The sequence below is a fragment of the Hippopotamus amphibius genome, chromosome 3 (assembly GCF_030028045.1).
Source record: "Hippopotamus amphibius kiboko isolate mHipAmp2 chromosome 3, mHipAmp2.hap2, whole genome shotgun sequence".
In the NCBI taxonomy this organism is placed as follows: Eukaryota; Metazoa; Chordata; class Mammalia; order Artiodactyla; family Hippopotamidae; genus Hippopotamus; species Hippopotamus amphibius.
In genome coordinates this window covers 69,668,247-69,689,701 of record NC_080188.1, presented here as the reverse complement: position 1 = coordinate 69,689,701, position 21,455 = coordinate 69,668,247, and the positions used below count along the sequence as shown (strand labels likewise).

At 37.8% G+C, this 21,455-nt stretch overlaps 1 protein-coding gene across 2 annotated transcripts in view; it reads left to right on the top strand.

Moving 5' to 3' along the window:
- The window catches only part of PPP3CA (protein phosphatase 3 catalytic subunit alpha), a 307,553-nt gene extending 299,087 nt beyond the window's left edge, over nucleotides 1–8,466 (top strand). The window contains exons 12-14 of one of the 2 annotated variants that reach the window (XM_057729017.1): nucleotides 1,369–1,466; nucleotides 4,508–4,537; nucleotides 7,685–8,466. In XM_057729017.1, coding sequence (XP_057585000.1) covers nucleotides 1,369–1,466; nucleotides 4,508–4,537; nucleotides 7,685–7,881 — 325 coding nt within the window. In that variant the 3' untranslated portion in view covers nucleotides 7,882–8,466. The remainder of the gene's footprint in view (nucleotides 1–1,368; nucleotides 1,467–4,507; nucleotides 4,538–7,684) is intronic. The other variant, XM_057729018.1, reaches the window with a different exon arrangement.
- The last annotated feature ends 12,989 nt before the right edge of the window (nucleotides 8,467–21,455 follow it).

The following is a 21,455-nucleotide window of genomic DNA, read 5'->3' as shown; positions in this document are numbered from 1 at the left end:
ATGGTCAGCAAAAGAAGCCAGTCACAAAGGCCACCTGATTCCACTCATAAAAAGTGTCCAGGAGAAGCAGATCTACAGAAAGCAGATGAGTAGTAATACAGGGCTGAAAGAAATGGGGAGGGACCTCTAATGGACACAAGATTTCTTTTTGGAGTGATGAGAATGTGCTGGAATGTATTGTGCTGGTGGTTTCACAACTGTCTGAATAGACCAAAAACCATTGATTGCGTCACACACTTTAAATGGGCAAACTATGTGGTATGTTAATTATATCCCAATAAATCTGTTTTTAAAAGAGATGAGGTAGTAGTATTGTGAAAAGTGGTAAGATACTGGAACTAATTTGAGGGTAGAGCCCTCAAGATTTGCTAATTGAGTAGATGGGGAATATGAGAGGGTAAAAGGAGTTAACGGGTGATTCTTTCGGCTTAACTGAAAGATGAAATTGAAGAAAGGTAGTGACACAGCAGGTTTGGGCCATGTTAGCCATCTTCATAAAAATGTGGAGTCAGTGGTTGTGCATATTATAAACATTAAGTGTGTGTGTGTCTTGTATTCTTCTCTGGTTCTATGGGATTACACTGTCTGCTGTATGGAAATATATGAGGTTATTCTTATTTTATGGTTATTTAATCGTTTGATTAATGCAGTGCTGTGATTAATAAATTAATTCAAATAATGTACATAAAACTGATTGTAAAACGGTTGTCATAATGAATAATAAAATAATGTTGTATTGGCAAATCAGTGGGGAAAGAGACCGCAAAAGAACAGTGGGACATTTGACCAGTTGTTTCATCTGCTACGTGCCATTAGTTTGTGTGTTTGACATGTAATGTCAGAATTCCTTTACAAGCCCCTGAATGTAACTCCTGCTTCCCTAATCCACAGGTCAGATTTGTTTCACCCTCTGTTACACTGTCTGGTTTTTTCTCCCAGGTCAAATCAGCTCCACTTATTTTTGCTGAGCCTTGGCTGGAAAAACGTACAGCAGCGCTCTCCGTGGCTCCTTTTTTTTTTTTAAACCTATAGTGTCGTGGAAGATGCCCACAAACACTTTGTATTGTGATGCCTGCTTACAAAATCAGAATTGCTTTCTGTATCTTCACTATTCAGAAGAGACGGAACCTCCTGCAATTGTGTAATTCCCAACTTTATCTCAGCTGTCATATCATTTACACAACACTACCTCTCTATGAATGTGTGAAAATATAGTATGTTTTCGGTAAAAAAAGAAAACAATCGAGAGAGCCAAGGTAGAAGTCAATGGGAGCTCTTATATACATTTTTTCCTTTAAGTCTTTTCTTTTTCTTGAAAAAAATAACAGGTGACATGTCGTTGCCCCCTCCCCTGTTGTGCCTTTGCAGAGAAGAGAGTGAGAGTGTGCTGACGCTGAAAGGTCTGACGCCCACGGGCATGCTCCCCAGCGGAGTGCTCTCTGGAGGGAAGCAAACCCTGCAAAGCGGTAAGCAGGCCCCTTGGTGTGCGCTGTGCGGGCACCTCGGGCAGCAGTGTCGTTAGAGCCCTGATTTATTCATCCATTTAAGCTCAGTCTCCATCTTCAGTTCTTCTCAGCCAGAAGAAGGGCTGACCATCCCCCCCCCCGCCCCCACACACACACCATGGGTTTGACCAGTCTTGCCTCATTTGCTGGAATGTGGTCTTTACCCCACCACCCCCATGTCCTCATTTGCACCTTCACCATAGTTTCAGGCCTTGCTGTAAGACAGCTCACTCAGTTCACCTACATGCACAGTAGGTTTGACCACTTGGAGCCAAGCAGTGGATAAAAACAAGTTCTTAATTATGTTTTTATTAAATGTACTGGTTATCTATTGGATTGATGAGATCAACACATACACACATAAATATACATGCCCAAGTCTAGGATGTCGTGGAGAATGGAAGAAGAGAATAAAAAGGATGATTTTGTTATCCACTTGAAGGGAAATTGAAGTCATAGGTGTCTTTTCTCTGACTTAATTCATTCAAAACATGAGAGTGAATAGAATCATACTTTATTTTTAAAAAAGGATGAAAATATTTCCTTGAAGATAGATTTTGTATTAAAATCTGTAGTTTTCTGGATGAGTGCTATCCAATAGAACTTTTTGTGATGATGGAAATTTCTCTGTCTGTACAGTAGCCACTGGCAACATATGGCCGTTGAGCACCTGAAATATAGCTCATACAACTGAGAAGCTGTTTTTTTTTATTTTATCTAATTTCCTTTAACTTCATTTAAATAGCCACATGTGGCTAGTGGCTACCATATTAGACAGCCCAGTCAATGTGTTCTTTTACTTTTGTTACTTTTGTTTTGTTATCTATTTTAACTAATTATTAGAGTCCAATTTTATCGTACTTTATGGAAATTTTGCTTTTAGATTAGACTCTAATAGAAAAAAAATGAAAACAAAAATATGCTCTAACATTTTCAAAGCAATCTCAGCCTCTTGCTTATTTTCCTGTATCTTTCCCTGAACCTTTTTTTGTGTGTTTGCTTTTCTATCCCTGTCCCTCAGTCTAGAAGATTCTGACATTCTTATGGTAATGTTATTTATCACACCTTTTACATAGAGACTGACGTCCGACTTCATGGATATTGTACTGATAAATGATCACCTCCTAGCAGCATCACTAAAATTTTCTTTATTTTCATATGAATTTATTCCAACATCAATGTCTTTGAGTGTTCGCAAAAAGAAAGAAAAATTTCTAAATGAAGGTAGGAAAATACCACAGTATTGAAGCAAGTTCCCCCTTTAATTTGTAGCTAAAAATTATTTTAGTAACAAAAAAAAAACCAAAAATTTTCCCACCAACATAAACACGCTAAGAACATTAGCATAAATGGATCATTTATATGCACAACTACCTACCTAGTTGACTGAAATCTGCATAGTTTCTGATTAGCACAATTTTAAGGTACGGCAAGCGTGTTATCAGAAACTATGGGTCACAGTTGCTTTAGAAGTGTACACCTAATAATGGACAGTACATATGTCTACTATGTTGGTGCTGGTGCAAGTCCAGATTTTTTGCTTTACTTTTAAACTTAAGTTACTTAAGTTCTTACAATTCTTTGTTTTGTTTCCAGATTTTCACCTGTATTTTAACCTGGGTTATTCAGTTTTCTGTTCTGTTGTTTTATTTTAAATCCATTTGTTTGTCATTTGGTGTCGAACTCACACACACAAACACACACACACAGCAGACATAAGGTTTAGAACTTATTAGTCCTGAGAATTTGAAAAGTCGGTGTATATTTTAATCATGTACAATTAATACAGTTTCAGAATTCATTATCTGATGCCCTTTAATTTGTCTAAAAAGGGAAACTACTTAAAGTTTTACTGTTTGGCTTTTCTCCATGGTGGTAACCATTCTGCATTTTTATCATAAGGAATTTAGAATGCGATGTAAGTAAATTATAGTGCACACTTAGCAGTTGCTCTAGTTTTAAAACCTTAAGTTATAAGAAATATGCAAATTAAAGTCAGGGGGTAGAGTTTTAATATTAAACATTTTGGAATTACAGAGAAGTTTTGCATTTTAGCACTTAATTAGGGAAATATCTCCTAACCTTTTTAACATAGACTCATACACCTGTATAGCGAGAATATAGACCCTACGTTTATTATGAAAATTGCTGATAAAGCAATGGCTTTTTAAGTTTTGCCTCTGAAATATGCTGAGGTTTCAGTATTTAGACTGTCCTTTCTTTAAAATGCTGATACAATTATTGCTGCTACTGGCATGTTATTACTTGATTGTAACATTTCAAGAATTTTGTTTCCAAAAATGATATTCCAGTGAAGAAAACTGATTTTAAACTGGGTTACCTGGCGAAAGAAGTCCAGACTATACTATCCCTTTCCTTTTCCTTTTCCCTTTCTCCCTCACACTCGAAACATGCTGGATGTTATCTTTAAAGAATCACATGTGTTATCATCAACTCAGCGGCAACTCGAAATTTGCATCCCCCTTGCTTTTCTATTCCACTAGGATATCGTGCTATTTAATAGTAAATAGTGTGAATTGTTGCACTAACATTATGGCAGTGCTTCAAGTTCTGCCATTTTGTGGGCATTTTAAAACTATAAATTACCAGTCATAGCAGTGGATTTATCATACTTCATGTGAGTCAGAGGCGCATTCTCGATTAGTCCCTTGTAGACTCAGTCTAAGTCAAAGAAACCTTTCCTGAGTGTTCTCCTGAAGGGTGAATCATTTTGTCATTTATTTAGTGAACAAAATCCACATCATTTCACTCAGATACGTGTATCCAGCTCATTAAAAAAACAAAAACAAAAAACAACTTATCATTTTCGTGGTGTTTTTTCTTTCTTTTTAGCATTTCTGTTTTGTTGTCTGTGCCAGAATCCAGCACTTACAGGAACATTAATCCTCTTAGCTCCCTTGATCGTCACTGATTTGTTCTTAGAGTTAAAAATCCTCTGCTCATTTTTCTCATTCATTTTGCACCCCCTTTCTTCTCTTCAGCTACTGTTGAGGCTATTGAGGCTGATGAAGGTAAATTGGCCAGTCCCCTTTCTGTTGTACCTGCAACAGATAAGGGCTCTGCTGGGTGTATTCATTTCTTTCTTTCTTTCTTTTTTTTCTTTCTTTCTTTCTTTTTTTTTTTTTTTTTTTTGCTGTAGCTTGTACAGAGTGTGTGGGTGTTGGGCTAACAGTTGTGGCTCAGTATTAACCAATATGTTCTTGCTTTAAAGGGGAAAATGTCCTTTTCTGGTTTGTTTGTTTGTTTTTTTCCCCTAAAGCTATGTTTGACTTTGTATACAATGATCCTAGTATAATCACAGAAAACAAAAGGATTATAGATCTTGAATGATGTGGGGTGGGGTTTATGGCATCCATTTGGACATATAAGGGATAAAACAATATTCTTTGAGCTGAACCATGTCCCTCCCTCAAATCACTTTGAGTCAGCACTGAAAAGGGGAGAATGAAAATAGCTTTATTAAATCTAGTCTTCAGAAATTTCTAGAACAAAACATCATTTGAAATAGTGCTTTGTTGTAGTTCAACATTAAGTTTTGTCTCTAAAAAATATTCCAACAAGAGACAGCTGTGTATGAGATAAACAGTTCTGCTAGTCTTATAAAATTTTAACCTACTGGTATTTGTAGAACAGTTAGCACCAGCAAAATATTCTAAAGAGTCCAAAAATGTCTAGTGGCTGTGGAAGTGGCTGGTAACAAGCATAGTTAATACTGAGTCATCGCTCAACTGGTTAATGTCCACTGAGTGTCTGCTTTGCACCAGGCACTGTGCTGGGTGCTTCAGGAGAGACGAGACACGTTCATCACCGACTGTGTCCCAGCAGTGCTCGAGGACAATAGAGTGGACCCTCTTGCAATTCCTTTTGAATCCAGTGCTTTTAAAATGTAGACTTATGAGAGCACTGCCTATCCAAATAGTTTTTAATATGATACATACCACACCCTCTGGAAATTTTAAAAAGAATAATTTGAAGTTCCCCTTTAAAACAAAATTCTTCAGTTGTATTTTGTTCTTGCAAGATAATGTTTTACTGTTCCCAAAATTGTGTGATATGGTCCTTTGATATGATGTAAAATGTGCCACTTTAGACTCTTTAATTTGTACGTGATTTGGATACAATAGGGGAAATGTTAGCACTGTAAGAGAAAATACAACTGCTTCCTAAATAGCAGTGAATAAACTGCTATTTATGTGGGAATTCTCTATTCCTCTTGGCAAATTCTAACCTGCAGTGTGCATTCTTGTGGATAGTTTGGCTGTTTTCTGTGGTTTCTGTGACTCTGTGTTGTGTTAAGTATACTACCAATGTAAATTGCTAATACCCATTGTCTGACCAGCAACTACAGCAGAGCACACATTCTTCCAGACCAGGGTAGACAGAAATGATTAGAAATGCAGCCCCATTCCGGACATAGCCATTGTTCTCGCTAGATTTTGAATTTCTACGCTCCCACCCTATTGGCTTTTAAAACCTTAAACAACCTAAAAAAGATATTCCACTTTTACCGCTTCAATTCATAAAATCGCTTCATCAATTATGATGACCAGCTTTTTATATGTATTAATTACAATGGAATGATATTCACAGTAGTTTAGCAAAACAGTAGAGCACTACTTTGGTCCCTCAAAATCATTGAGTTCATTTTCAGGGTGGGTGCTCATTAGACAGCTCTATTATTTTGCAATTTATGACTGAATTAGAGAAGAATTAAGAAGCTTTGCTTTGGGCCTTGGTCTTTCCCCATTCCCCCAACTTCTTCCTCTCATAGTTGACTAATCACCATGACACTAACCTTTAAAATGCAGAGGGGGAACAAACCGTTTCTCATCGTTTAATGAGTTTGGAAGCAACTGTGTCTATCTTTTAAGAATCTCATCCATACTAATGAAAGGCACTGTACATGTGTGTGGGAGGGGCTAGCAAAGTTTCAGCTTGAAACTGCTTTCCTTTTCTTCTCAAATAGGGTAGGAAGGATAAAGGTACAATGAGATAGTCCTTCATCAGCCATGGCGATGCAGCCCAATTCAGCATTGGTGATTGGCCCTTCCGTGTCTGGCTTGCATTTTCACAGGGAGTAAAGCAAACTGATGTCACTGGTTCCCCATTTACGTACTTTATTTTCAGCTCACTGGTTGGTGCACCTACTGAAGAAATCATTGTTTCTTGCACAAATACCTTATCTATCTCTGGAGCACACTAGGGTTACTGAAAAAAATCAAATATCAGTGCCCCCCTTTGAGAATTCCATGGTTTCACTGAATAAGGCCAAAACCATTTCCATCCATTTTTGCTAAAAGTTGAGAAAAGCGTTTTCCCCTCGTTATTCTTGAACTATCACTTTCGTCTACATTGATCTACTAAGAAAGAGTTTTTCTTTGATTTAGGCAGTAATGGACCAGATGGACATCAGTTTGACCTGTTTACTGCTGAAGGGCAGACAGAGTTTTTCTATTTAGTGATCTGATCTTGATTTTTCTGAGTTTCTTTTACCTTGTCACCCACTCCGCATGTTTCCAAAGTTGAGTGGAGAAGCAGAAGTTTATAATTTCTTTTTTTTTTTTTATGCCACTTTTGAGTTGTTTGCCAAGAAAGTCTTTCTGGGATCTGAGATAGCATGGAAATGCCCCAAGTTCATTCCTCTTATAGCTCCTTTTAGTTTCTGCTGTAAGCTGTTAGATTTTTAGGCCTAGCTGCTTCAGTGATTCTCCTGAGTTTGCCATTGCTAGCACTATGGAATAGTAAAATTAGGGCCATTGGCAGTCTTTCTCGGTTAGGGCATTTGATACAGTAATTGTGTCAACAATGTAGCCAGTTTATGCTGGGCCTAGAGACCTTATCCCTGGTAGCAAGCTTCCTCTTTACATACCACTTCGTGGATCTAAACTTTCATGAAGACAAGAGAAACGTTAACATCTTACTAACTTGAAGAGGACATTTTGGTTGGCAAGAGACATTGGCTGTTACCAAACCTCTTGGTTATCTTCGGGTATGGTAAGGAGTCTGTTGTGTTGTGTTCAGGTCCCGTCACTTTGTTCTCTACTAAAGGATTCCCTCTCTCACTGCGAAATCTCTAACATCACCTGATGCAGCAGCTGTGCCCTTTGTTTTCGTCTGGCTAACCCGATTTTTCTTTTTTTTAATGATTTTCTGTTTAGCTATCAAAGGATTTTCACCACAACATAAGATCACTAGCTTCGAGGAGGCCAAGGGCTTAGACCGAATTAACGAGAGGATGCCACCTCGCAGAGATGCCATGCCCTCCGACACCAACCTTAACTCCATCAACAAGGCTCTCGCCTCAGAGACTAACGGCACAGACAGCAATGGCAGTAATAGCAACAATATCCAGTGACCACTTCCTGTTCACTTTTTTTTTTTTTTTTTTTTTTTTTCTGAGCTGCAGGGCGTGATGGGGAGGATTGCTACATATCAGCAGTTGGATGTTCTTGCCTCTGATGGTAGCTTATTTGCTCTGGGGCCAGGAGTTGGATTCAGTTTACACTATCGTTAAAAAGAGGGAGAGAGATAATAAACTATATTTTGGTGAGGGTGAGGGTGGTGATTAAACACCTCTTTTGGGTATGCCTTTTAAAATGCTTATAGGAAAAAAAAATTTTAAAAGAAAGCTAATGCTAGTATATACTGCAATATTAGGGGAATGAACATGTTTTCCTACTGCATTGGGGACTTCTAGATAGGTTAATGAGAGGTCTTTTATTATGTTACTGGACACGAAAACTTTGTCTAATTTCTTACTCTATTGTACGTTTACAGTTGCAGCACTAAAAATGGATGACATCAAACATTTTTAACAAAATGATGTACAAACTAAATAAGGACTATTTATTGATAATGTTTTGCTACTCTTGTCAGACAATGGCTATAAAATGAATTAGGCAGTCTTTAAAAAAAAAAAACAGAAAAAAAAAAAAAAGAATGTTGCAAATTTGTTAAAATGCCAAAAAAGGACAGTTTAATTTTGTACAGATTATGCTTACCTCAGGTTTCTTTAGTGTGCTTGAATGCCCTTCTTTCCATACAACACATTACTTTGGCAATGAATACCTTTTCTTTTCTTTTCTTTAAGTTTTAAAAAACTGGAATAATTACATCTATCTTTTTTTTTTTTTTTTTTTTTTTGCTGTTTATATTTAGGGGTTTTTGTTGATAAATCAAGTCTTGGTTGTGGCTTGCTGAATTAAATATTTATGAGTGGTGCATTTTTAAGTATAGTAAACAAGACACCATATTAAGTACAGTGATAAAGCATCTATATTCTGTAAAAAAAAAAATCTGCCTATGCATGTTTTTTAAGAAAAAAAAATGGCTGTATCGGCCTGTACGGGACTGTAATGCGCTTAGTGGTCTGACATATACTGGAAATGTATGTATACTGGCGTACTTTATATTCTCTAAAATGCTTCATGCCTTTGAAATTTTGTAATCAAAAAAAAGCTTTGAAAAAATCTAAGGGGAGAGTATTCTTAAAAGTTTTTAACATAAGCTTGTCAGTGCACATATAGATGGTTAGCATGTTTAGCAAACCTTGTAAAATTTAAATAAGTTTGTAGTTACATGTGAAACTCTAAATGCATGGTAACTGTTAATGTCATTACAATTTAGTTATTTTGTTCTGTTCTGTCATGTGCCACAAAATATGTACTTTTTTCACTTTTCTCCCTTTGTATATCAGTTACGGGTTACAACTGGTTCATTCTGAAAACAACAACAACAGCAACAAAAGTCCATTCATATTTTTTAACAATTGTATAAGTGCCCAAGTAATTCACTACAGCCTAAAGCCTTGCCTTTGTAATTTGACTTCTGACATGTTGGCAATCAAAGCATGCACTTGTAACAATGAAAAAGAAAAAAGCATTTTATATTACTACTCAATAAAATGTGCATGAACTTAAAGAACTCTCCTCCTTTCCCTGAGTCTGCTGAAGGGATTTACATGCACAACCACCATGCTGTCTTCTAGGTGCTGGGCCCACCACCACGCATCACAGCTTGACTTTAACTGGCTTCTCTGAGGGCCTCATGCTCTCAGGTGTGGTGCCTACTTCCACTGTAAGAAACTTGGTGGATTTGTGTCTCAAATCAGACGAGATATATATTGAAAGAGCAAATGCCATCTTCTGGCTCCCTCGAAGGTGGGAGCCAGTTAAGAAGCCAGAGCATTCCTTTTTATTGAAAAAAAAATTGTTATCAGGTTGTTTCAGTTGTATTGGATGCCCTGTCTGCTAGATCAAAAAGAACGAAGCTATTAAGTGCGTTTTCATCGCAGAAGAGAGTTGCATTTGTATCTATATGAAATTTGTATCCTGGCGCTTCAGCTAATACCTAATCACCTGAAGATTTAAGATACACCAAATTTTAGTTTGTTTCTAACATTGTTCATTTTCAGTGCACTTTGTTTTATGTAATAAAGTATGCCTGTGATATTAAATAATAAAAATATGGCAATTAATTATCTAGTGTACCAAAACAAAGATATTCTAGATATATTCTCTGACAAAAACTATCCCAAATTTATTTTGATGAATTCAAATAATTTTCCCCCTGTGGATATTTTTCCATCCTAAAAAAAAGAAGAAAAAAAAAGACACCCAAGAAAAATATTTAGATGCAATATATATTAGAATGATATGAAAGAAATGGTAATTCTGATATCAAGGTGTTTATTTCCTTTCTTATAACTGCAGAGAAAATATCCTGACCAAAAAAAAAAATCCTCTTTTTGGATTCCTTTCTTTTACAAATTGTGCTGAGGCAACTATGGCATAGAAATAAACATTTGACATTAAAATAAGCAGTTGATGTGAGTATTGCTTGGTCTTTCTACTCAGTAGTTAGGAAAGTAATAGCGTATATTTTTGCATAATAATTCAGTCTAGCAGAGAAATCAATGTGGAACTGACGTTATTTCTCTAAAAGTAATAACACTGCCAGATCATCAGTTATTAGATCTATCTCTCTCACTTTGGGAGAAACTTTTGGATTTTTAAGTTACTTATTCCAGTGACTCTGACTACGCGCGCACGCGCGCACACACACACACACACACACACAGCCTCCTGTCCTCTGCCCTTCTTCACCCACCCCCAAGGTGACTTACATCTCATGGGGTTCAAACTCAGTGCTGACTTTTTATCTAGCTTTTTAAGGATTAAGAGCTAGATTTGACTGACCCTAGGTCAGCAATTTTTCTTATCTAAAATATCTTCTGCTTATATTCTTTTAAAATATTTTTTGAAGAAAAGAAAGAGAAATCTTCAGACATTAAACTTGTATGAGGAACAGAGTGGCAAGGGGCGGGACATCTCTGGGCATCGATAATGGCATTCCCTAGGACCACACAGCACAGACATATATATACTACCAACTGTAAAATAGTCAGTGGGAAGTTGTTGTATAACAAAGGGAGTCCAACTCGAGGATGGAAGATGCCTTAGAGGACTGGGGCAGGGAGGGTGGGGGGGACTCGAGGAGGGGAGTCAAGGAAGGGAGGGAATATGGGGATATGTGTAAAAAAACAGAAGATTGAACCTGGTGTACCCCCAAAAAAATAATTTAAAAAAAAAAAAAAAAAAAGGAAGTATCTTGTGATATCAGCCTGGAGAGTGTGTCATGGGGATGCTGAATCCCCCAGAATGATCTTATCCTGAAGCATCTCTTTCCTTCTCACCCCCCCTGCATCCATGGGAAATAATACACTTGAGTACACATCCATCTTCCTACCTAGAAACCAGGGCTCCGACATGGAGCCCGTGCTGACTTAAATGTCTCACACTTGTCCTGACTGCTTCATGTATCCCACTCATGGGCTGCCTCGTCACACTCCGTTGAGAAGCAGAGACCTTGCAGCTTAGCCTGCTGGCTACATTTCTGCAAGACCGGAAGCCCCTTGAGTTGGACAGATCTGAGAGCCCCAGACTAAAGATATGTCCTTTTTCCATTGTAGGTAGCCTTCCACTTTATTCATCCCGCAAACACTGAGCCTCTGCTATGTTCCTCTCACTGTTCTAGGCTCTTATTTTTTCCATTACAGAGAAAAATACCTGGCAGTCTTGACAGCCTATCAGCTTTCATAATGATGTTAAATGTCGGTATTCCGTCAGACAGTAAGGCAGATTTTTTGCAATGCCATTTTCACTCTGTTTCATGGATATTCCTTTTGTATATGTTTTAAGGTAATGCTAACCAGAAAAGTCCCTCATGAGGCATTTTCATGATAAATTTATTTTTTTATAAATGCATACATAAGTAATGGGAGGCAAAAAGTAGCCAAAGAGATGCTGTACCGATTTCTGGTGATGACGTTTTCAAGAGGCAACACTGGCAAACTGGAATCATGTGGGAAAATGGGGACCCAATGGGGAGAGGGTCTAGTTTAAGGAAAGATTGAAGAAACCTAAAAGGTGAACAGAAGGAGACATAACAGCTTTAACATTGAGTTGATTATTCCAAAAGACCTTGCTTAAATCAGAACAATGCCTGCCTATCATAAAGTAGAAGTTATCAGTGAATGAAGCTGTTTAACCAGAGAGTAAACTGCAGGTGAATGTGGATGCCTCCCCTTTGCTGGAAGGATGAAAACCTAGGCAGACTCGACTCAGTGCCACGAGCATCTTCTGAACGATGCTTCATGGAAGGAGCTATACTAGACATAGTAGAAGGAGCTCTCTTCAAAGATAATATTGAAGCTACTCTTCAACAGGAAGAGTCTGAGTACCCGTTTAATTATTCAGCATCTTGGGAACACAGAATTTTGATTGCTAACTGCTCCCTAGAACCCCGTGTTTACAGGAATTGTCAGGGGACTGAGCTTTCTGCATCAACCAAAACAGCCTTTTTATCTATTTTGTACCCGTGGTCTATATAAGACATCAGCTGAGAAGTGTCTCCACTAGATTAGCAAAGCTGGAAACTATTATATGCTATTAGCTCAGAACAAAGTTGTCTTAAGGGGTTCTTGTAAAGTTACATTTTGAAATCATTTTACAACAAGTGCTGGGGACACGTAGGTTTCTTCCCAGTAGCTCCACATCGTCTACAGGACTGAGTCCAGCACTTCCAAGTGGCACATGAGGCAGTTCACAATCTGACTCTTGCCGATTTACTCCCACTTTCCCCAACCTGACCTTGAGCTTCAACCATGCCAGACCTTTAACAATGCTCAGAAAATACCAGGTTTCCTTAAGCATCTGGGTCTTTATTACATCTTCTCTGTGGAATGACCCCTCCTTTGCAGATGTGAAATTTGCCTTAATGCTTGGACAAGGCATTTCCTCCTCTCTAAGTGCTTAGTGTCCTGCACTGCCTCTGTTTAGCATCTAATACCCCGTGTAATTGTTCATTGTCTTTGGCACTTCAGTAAGAATTGTTGCTTATCTTTGTTTTCTCAGCATGTAACAGTGCCTGGCATAATGTTTCTTGGAAGAAGGGCAGGGAAGGAAAGGGAATGAAAACGTTTTTCAGCCTGGTCTCCTGATATGGGTTACCCCTGAGACCAAGTGGCAAACCCTCATTGAAGGACAGCGGAAACACACTTCCAGTTCAGTTTTCCCACTCTTTCCTATAAGTTTCTCCTGGGCCCTGAAGGCCTGGACTGGAACCTACATTTTAATAAGCATCCACCAAAATCCTTATGATCAGACAAGTTTGAGAAACGATGTCTTAGTTTATTTCTATAGCAAATTTAAAACTCAGTCCTATATTTCCAGTTCAACAGATTATCTGGCACAGACAAATTTTTTACTGCTCACCATTGCTGCTACACAGAATCATGCATAATGAATTTAACTGTTTGCTTACAGTTGCTTAATGAATATGAATTTAGATAAAAATATGGGAAGTATTTAAGTATTTATATAAACCTCAACATCCACTACTAGACAGGTTATGGGGAGGAGTTGGTGACCTTTTTGAGTTTACAAGACCCCACCAGATAAAAGAGACTATAGTGGTTAAATCTGGACACTCCTCTGTGAAGAAAAAGCCTTGTGTGTCTCAAAGAGAAGGAATTGCTTTCATGATGAAATAATTTCTTCCTCCACATCACCTCTCCCTCTGTAACAACCACACCCATGATCACCACCAGCTTGCCATGATTTGTTCAAAAAATGCTTTTTGGATGTATAGTCAACACAGTTTATCTGCAAGGATCTCATAATGTACCTAAAGTTTTACCATGAGAAAGTCATTCCTTTGGCTTCGACAACACTTTCTCCAAAAGTCCTTTATTAAAAGATCCCCAGTAGAGAAGGAAACCACAAGCCACTGTCCGTTGCTAAATCTTAGAATTAACTCATCCCAGGCCTGACAGGGCTAACCAAAGGCTAATATAGATTGGTGTTTTTGTAGAAAGGGGAAGGCCACAACTGGAGCCTGGGATGGCACTTGGGACAAGCAGGCAGGAGCTCTGGCTCTCAGAGAAAAGGACTTTGATCATTTATTGTGTAGCTCTTTGTGCTGGGCACGGGTCAGCAAAGAGGAGCACGCAATGAAATTCAAGACAATCTCTCCCTTCACAAGCAGTGAAAATCAGTATTTTGTGCCACACATGCTCACTTTTGTGCAGTGTACCCAAATGAGTTCCAGTCTGGAGTTAGACGTGCAGGGGAATTTTTATAGCTCTGCTACTTACCAGTTATTTGTGTGACCTTGAGAAACTTCCTAAGCTTCTTTAAACCTCATTCTTTCCTTGGTAAAATGAAGGCAATAAGCGTAATTAATGCATAATTTTTTCCTGGGATTAAAAAGCATAATGCAAATAAAGTACTTGTCATGGTGCCTGGCACAAAATAACGCTCAATAAATAAACTTTAGTTTGGGGTGTGGTATTCAGCCACATACTGAGTCACACAGGTCCTTACAGTAAATATTGTGTAGATGAAGATCCTGTGTGTGTGTGTGTGCATGTATGTGTGAGTGTGGTGGGAGTTGTGGAGGGATGTGTAGTCAGAAAATCGTCCTAGAAGAAATGGCATTTCGTTGGGACCTTGCTACGAAGGTGGGTTGGTAGGGGAGGGTTGTAGGGAGGGAATTGGAAGGCACTCCAGCCTGGTAGAAAAAGTAAGAGCAAAGAAGCTCCAGAAAAATTGTGATATGTCAACCACTATGGTTTAAAGCATAAGAGTGGTGGGTCACAAAAGGAGAATGATAGGCGAGAGGGGACCCAAATCAATTATTTGTATCAGGACATCTTTCAGCTGCAAGTAACCAAATACCTGATTAACTGTGCTCAAACCATAAGGACATTTACAGTTACTGCCATGGACACAGGGGACTGTATGGTCCCAGGATTAGTTTGGTAGCTCAACATTATTTTCAAGGACATAGGCTCTTTTTCCATGCTTCTTCTCACACTCTTCTGCTGGCTTCTGTCTTCATGGTTGCCAAAGACTATCACAGCTCCTGGTGTCACTTCCTTACACCACCACGATAAAGCATACATAAAGAAAAGCTTAAGTTACTTCTTAATTTATTTCTTACCATGGTTCTGTAAACGCTATCCTGGCAGGGTCATGGTACATCTAGAAAAAGCGAGATAAAAACATAATATGTAGGAGGGTTTGGGGGGCTAAGGTGGCTCTTTCCATGGAGGAGCCTGATAAGAACTGGGCAAACTTTGACAAAATAGCTTCAGGTTCGTAGAAATGAGAAGGGAGGAGTTACTAAGTGAATTTTGAAGAGTTAGCAATAAATATTTGCGCTAAAATAATATACTTTTTTGTCTCTTAGGTTACTCTTTCAATGGTCGTATTTATTTTTTAATTTGTTTTATTGATGTGTCGTTGATTTATAATGTGCTAATTTCTGCTATACAGCAAAGTGATTCAGTTATACATATTTATACATTCTTTTTCGTATTATTTTCCAGATGGTTTATCACAGGATATTGAATGTAGTTCCCAGTGCTATACAGTAGGACCTTGTTGTTTGTCCATTTTATATATAATAGTTTGCATCTGTGATTACAAACTTACAACCTTTTGAACAGAATAGTCCAGAAATAGACACGCACAAATGGTTAATTGAGAATTGTGCAAAGACAGTTCAATGGAGAAAGGATAACTTTTTCAGCAAGTGATACTGGAACAACTGGAGAGTCATAGGCCAACAACAAACAAACAAACACGACAACAACAACAAAAACAGTGAATTCAATCTCATGCCTTACACAAAAGTTAACTCAAAATGGATCATAGACTCAAATTTTAAAACACAAAGTATAATATCTTTAGATGAAAGCATAGGAGAATATTTCTGTGACCTTGGGTTAGGCAAAGATTTCACATGTATGACATCAAAAGCATAAGCTAAATAAGAAAAAAACTGATAAATTGAACATCATACTTAAAATGTTTTTGCTTTGTCAATGGCATTGTTAAAAAAATGAAGAGACAAACAATGGTCTGGGAGAAAGTGTGTTCAAATCACATCTCTATCAAGTGACAAACAGGATATATACAAATTTCTCCAAATAAAGCAACAATGAACACACAAACCAATTAAAAAATGAGCAAAAGAACTGAACTAACACACCAAACAAGATATACAGGTGGCAAATAAACCCATGAAAAGATGCTCAATATTGTTAGTCACTAGGGAAATATAAAACCACAATGAGAATCACTACACGTCTATGCAAATGGCAAAATACAGAGCAAAAAATGTTTAAATGACAGTATCAAGTGCTTATGAGGATACAGAGCAACTGGAAGGCTCATATATTGCTGGTGGAAATTCAAAACGATACAGCCACTCTGGAAAACAGTTTTTTATAAAGTTAAACAGTTTCAGATAAAGTTACCACTGGACCCAACAATTCCACTCGTAGGTCAAAGGACTTTATTTCTCACAGTGCAGCAGCCAGTATGAACTTCATGTTGGAATCAGTTCCCCTAGCCCCTAACTCATGGGCAAAATACAAGGCAAATGCAGGTTTAAAACAGAACAAAACAATACAAAAACAGTGGAATTTTGTCACAGCTGAGGAATGCCACCTTAGAAAACTCCAATCTTATAAAGGCGGCTCCAAGCAATACTGCCCAATGTTTGCTTATAGGGAGACCTAATCTTCAAATCATGGTCAGGAAATATATCTTCCCTTGGCTGCTATCTTACCAAACAGCCTTGAAATTATCATAACAAAGAGCCTCTGAAAGATAGCCTGGAACAAAACCTGTCACAAGACCCATAGGAAAGCGAGGGAGAATTGACCCTCAACAGAAGCCAGTCTCAGCAGATTACATGCTATATGATCCCATTCATATGACATTCAGGAAAAAGCAAAACTGTTGTGACAGGTTACAGACAGACCAATGGTTCCCAGGGGTCAGGGTGGGGGCTAAGGTCTGGTCAGGATAAAGGAATCTTTGGTGTGTTGAAACGGTTGTTGGACCCGATCGTGATGGCGCTCATGCCAGTCTATACATGTATTACAGCTCAGAACTGTACATCAGAGCACAAGCTAATTTTACTGTATGGAAAGTGAAATATTTAAAAATTAATAACAATTTATCTTTTTATTGAGATATAATTGACACGTGACAGTGTATTAGTTTTAGGCGTACAGCAAAATAATTTGAAATCGCAAAATGATGACCATGATGTTTAATTAACATCCATTATCACACAGTTACAATTTTTTGTTTTTATAATTTATATATATAATTTTTATAAATAAGGTTTTAAGATAAATAAGGTCTGAAAATCTAATGTATAATATGGTGACTATAGTTGATAACACGCTATTGTACAATTGAAATTTGCTATGAGTATAGAATTTAATGTTCTCACACACTCAAAAAGGTAACCATGTGAGGGGATGGATGGCTAATTAACTAGACGGGGGAATCCTTTCACAATGTATGTGTATATCAATTCATCATATGTGTATTTAATATATGTGTATATAACTTTAAATATATTATAATTTTATTATCAATTATACCTCAATAAAGCTAAAAAAAAGAAATAGTAGTACAAACATATTATTTAAAACTATAGAGGTATATACCAGAATAAACAGCTGAGAGTAGAAGAGAGTTATCTCTAAGGAGCAGGTGTTGAGGGCTGGGAGACATACAGCGTGGCAATGCTGCTTAAGTTGAAGCCTTTTAGCAGTGCTTGAGTGTTAAAAGCCCTGCACGTGTTTCAATTGGATATTTTAAAAGAAAAATCAAAAGCCAACAATAACAAAAAATTCTTTTATCCTCCCCAAAACATTGTTACTGTCATAATTACTATTTTTCTAGAAAGCTAATTGTATCAATGCAAATATGCCTTAAAAAAAAAAAAAAAGAACTGTGATGGATACATTCAGCCACCTATAAATAGGTATAATTTTCTTATACAAGGAAAAAGTGAGACTTAAGCAATTAAGGTCCTTATTTGCGTTACATTTTACATTTCTGTCTTTAAAAAAATTAACAAAAATCAAACACTAATAAATAGTGCTTATTATAAAAAGAGGGCATTGGGTCTGAAAGAGTTACAAATCACTGCCCTAACCATTCCTTCTATTTCAAGTCCACTAATAGTTTCTGAAATGCTGCTTCCATTTAAGGGATCAGTGGTCAGAGGCAGCCTGGTGTGAACAGTTTACACAAGCCTAGGAAAGTTCATGTACACAAATCCACAGGAAACACACACAATAAAGTCTTTGAGAATTAGAAGACAAACATTAGCTTTTTAATGTCTAGTTCTGACATTTGCTCAATTTAAGACGAGAGAGTCTTCAGGGGAAATGGTTCTCCAATTGTGCCAACTTTCAATTACTCTCAAACAACATGATCTATTTCTTTAAAAGATAAAGTTTTGACTTGACCTCCTTGGCTGAATCAGAAGACGGGACTTTCTTGCCAATATGTAGGCATTTTTCATTTTAGAAATGAAATGGAATGATATATTACACCTGACCTCTTTTCCCATCACAAACCAGGCCATCTGTGCTGAAATTCTTTTTTTCCCCTCAGTTTTAATTTCTTTTCCAATATTCTTTTTCTCTTGTAAAGAACCTTTCCACTTCAAACCCTCTCAGACCCTATCCTAAGGCAAAACTGATGCTTTGGGGAACTTGCTTAGAAGTTAATTGGTTTCATACCAAATGTTTTTGACCTCCTATTACCAAGGCTTTTTTCAAGGAGTAGATATTGTGTGCAAATTAAGCCACTTAGGTCAATAGATACAGTTACTGAAAAAAAAGATGGAACGTTGCTGTGTTTCATTTAGCACATAAGTCTAAGTTCTCACCTATAACTTGTTTTACAACCACAGTGATTAAAGCAATTTCCTCAAGCTTGTTGGTTCTCAAAGGAAGGAATAGAGAAAAAAAAATTTTTTTTCTACTGCATTTAGCAAGTCAACTGAAAACACTGAATGGATTGTTCTTGCTCCTAGATGTTTCTCCCCAGATCAAACATTTTTATGGCCTTTAGATTCTCTGCTGAGGTCAGCTTCCTTGAGTTGCTTCTAGTTCATCCTTCCCACAACTCTGCCCCATCCAGTTCTTACAGATCATTTACACTCCAGACTCAGATGTCCTATATGTCAACTGTTCACAGCATTAAGTGGACACAATATTGTGCTGGTTTGTCATTCCTGGTTTTTTTTTTTTGTTCTTAATATTTATATGTTCATAACTACACTTTTGTTATTAAACATAGCACAACATTTTTGGCTTCCACAATTTTGGGTACAATTACAAACATAAGTAACTTAGAAGGCAGAATTGCTCTCAGGTCCAAGTATGAGCAGACACCATTCTAATTATGAGAAAAGCTTGGTACGTCTGGTATCTGGAGGCAGTCAGAGCAACATGAAGATGGGGCTCCAGGTCTAAGACTTTGCCTCCTAATCTCACTGCTCTGATGGAGAGACTGGAGCAAGCAGATTTCAGCAGGGAAGTAGACTACATCCTTGGAGATGGAAATGGAAGGGGTGGGTGGACTCAGCAAATTTCTAGCAAAAATCTACAGTCAGAAGCCATAGCTCCTTCTCTTAGATAAATGTTGTTTGATCTGAACCTTGGAGGAACAAGTCATAGCAGTTTCCAAACGCACTTTGGAGCATTTATCATGGCTTCTTCAACATTTATCGATGGCGTCACAGTTCCATCATATTCAAACACAGTCTTCCAGCCACCCCTATCCAAGCACTGTACTGTCTTCCCTCACCCTGACCTCTACCCTACACCACAGGAGCTCCTCTGGCCTTCTTGTGATTTCTCAATGTCATTCCCTCAAAGTGCCTTTCTCCAATTGACACTATGTATTTAAAAAGTGATTTTTAAAATTTAGCCACTAGCTAAGAATTTTCAAATTGAAAATTTGTGCTACCAAATGTACTACCAAATCAAAATTTTACCCAAATCAAACTGATGTAATACAAAATTGAGGTGGCTTCCAGAGTTCAATACGCACGTTAATTTCCAAGCTATTTAAAGACTACCGGGCTGTTCCTGGAGTGAGGCATTCAATACATACTGGTTGAATAAATGGAAGAATGAACGAATGGCCAGTAACCACTGCTACCATATGGGAGATATGTGACATAGTGAAAAAAACTGTAATTTATTTTTCAGAAATCTGAGTCTGGATGTGGCCTCGAATGGGTGAAGGGACCCACATAAAAAATAGAATGAGAGAAGTAATGGACAAGATTAACTACAGGCTCGTAAGAAATATGGAACGAATCTGAAATATGGAATCTAATCAAAAAGAAGGCATAAAAATGGATAATAAACTCAAAACACAGAGAGTTTACCTGAAGATCAGAATTGTAACCAGTAGTCTGTGAGCAGCCAAAACAATCCAGATTACCAGGAGATTCTATTATGAACTAAATGTACCACTCGGAAGGCAATTGTCGGATTGTGGGAGTCATAGAAGGGCAACAGCAACAGGGTAAGAGACACAAGGTAGTATGTTGGACTCTAAAAGATATCTTTAACTTGGAGGCTAGGGCTCCTCTAACCTTACATCCTCCAACCCAAACACACACACGCACATGCACATGTGCATGCGTGCACACACACAGGGGCACACAATCACCTGACAGGGTTGGATAAAGAAGTGGAACTAAAATCACTTGTTGAGATTTAGTCCAGTTAGGAAGGTCCCCATCATTTCACAGAGAAAGTTATGCAGGGGTTTTACCTTCTTAGTTCAGTGAAAAATAAGCAGAATCGAATCTCTAGCCTGCTGATACTGAGAAAAGAGAAGAATCTGTAGGATTTATATGATTCTCAGACCAACCCCGAAGCAATAGTTCAGAGCACAAAAGACATTCTAAATGAAAGGGAATAAGAATTGATGGAGGAAATAATGCCTTCATCAGAGTTTAGGGAAAAACTAGGTTAGACATGGAAGACTGTTGCAGAAATAGATCCTGCGAGAAACCAAGCACCACACTCGGAGGGTTGGAGAACTCAGGTTTATTGAGCCGGCGGACCCAGACCAGCTAACGCTCCAAAGTTCTGGGCCCCGTTCCAGGTGAATTCTCTCCTTATATAGGTTAAGACACATAGCTACAGTTGGCATTAATTGATTAGCTACAGTTGGCATTAATTGATTGGCTAAGTTTCCATAAGTTAGAGGTGATTACAGAGCGTGGGAGTTGCTGGGGGTTACATGCAAAGGGTTTTCAAACAAAGCTGAGCAGGGGCAGGAACAGAACATTCCATACTTATCTGATCATCTTTTAGGTTCCAGTTGATTGTTAAAGTATTTTGTGCTCACTCTAGTGCAGCAAGTAGGTTTTACAGAAGCAGAGCAGGCAGAAAGTTATTCTTTAGCTGTGTGTGAACTCCAGCTTTTCCTCATCAAGATGAGGTAGTCTAGGCATTAACTAGCTCATAGCTATTTTCATATTAGATTTGAAAATTGCCTAATGAACCAGCCAAATAATTGGTTT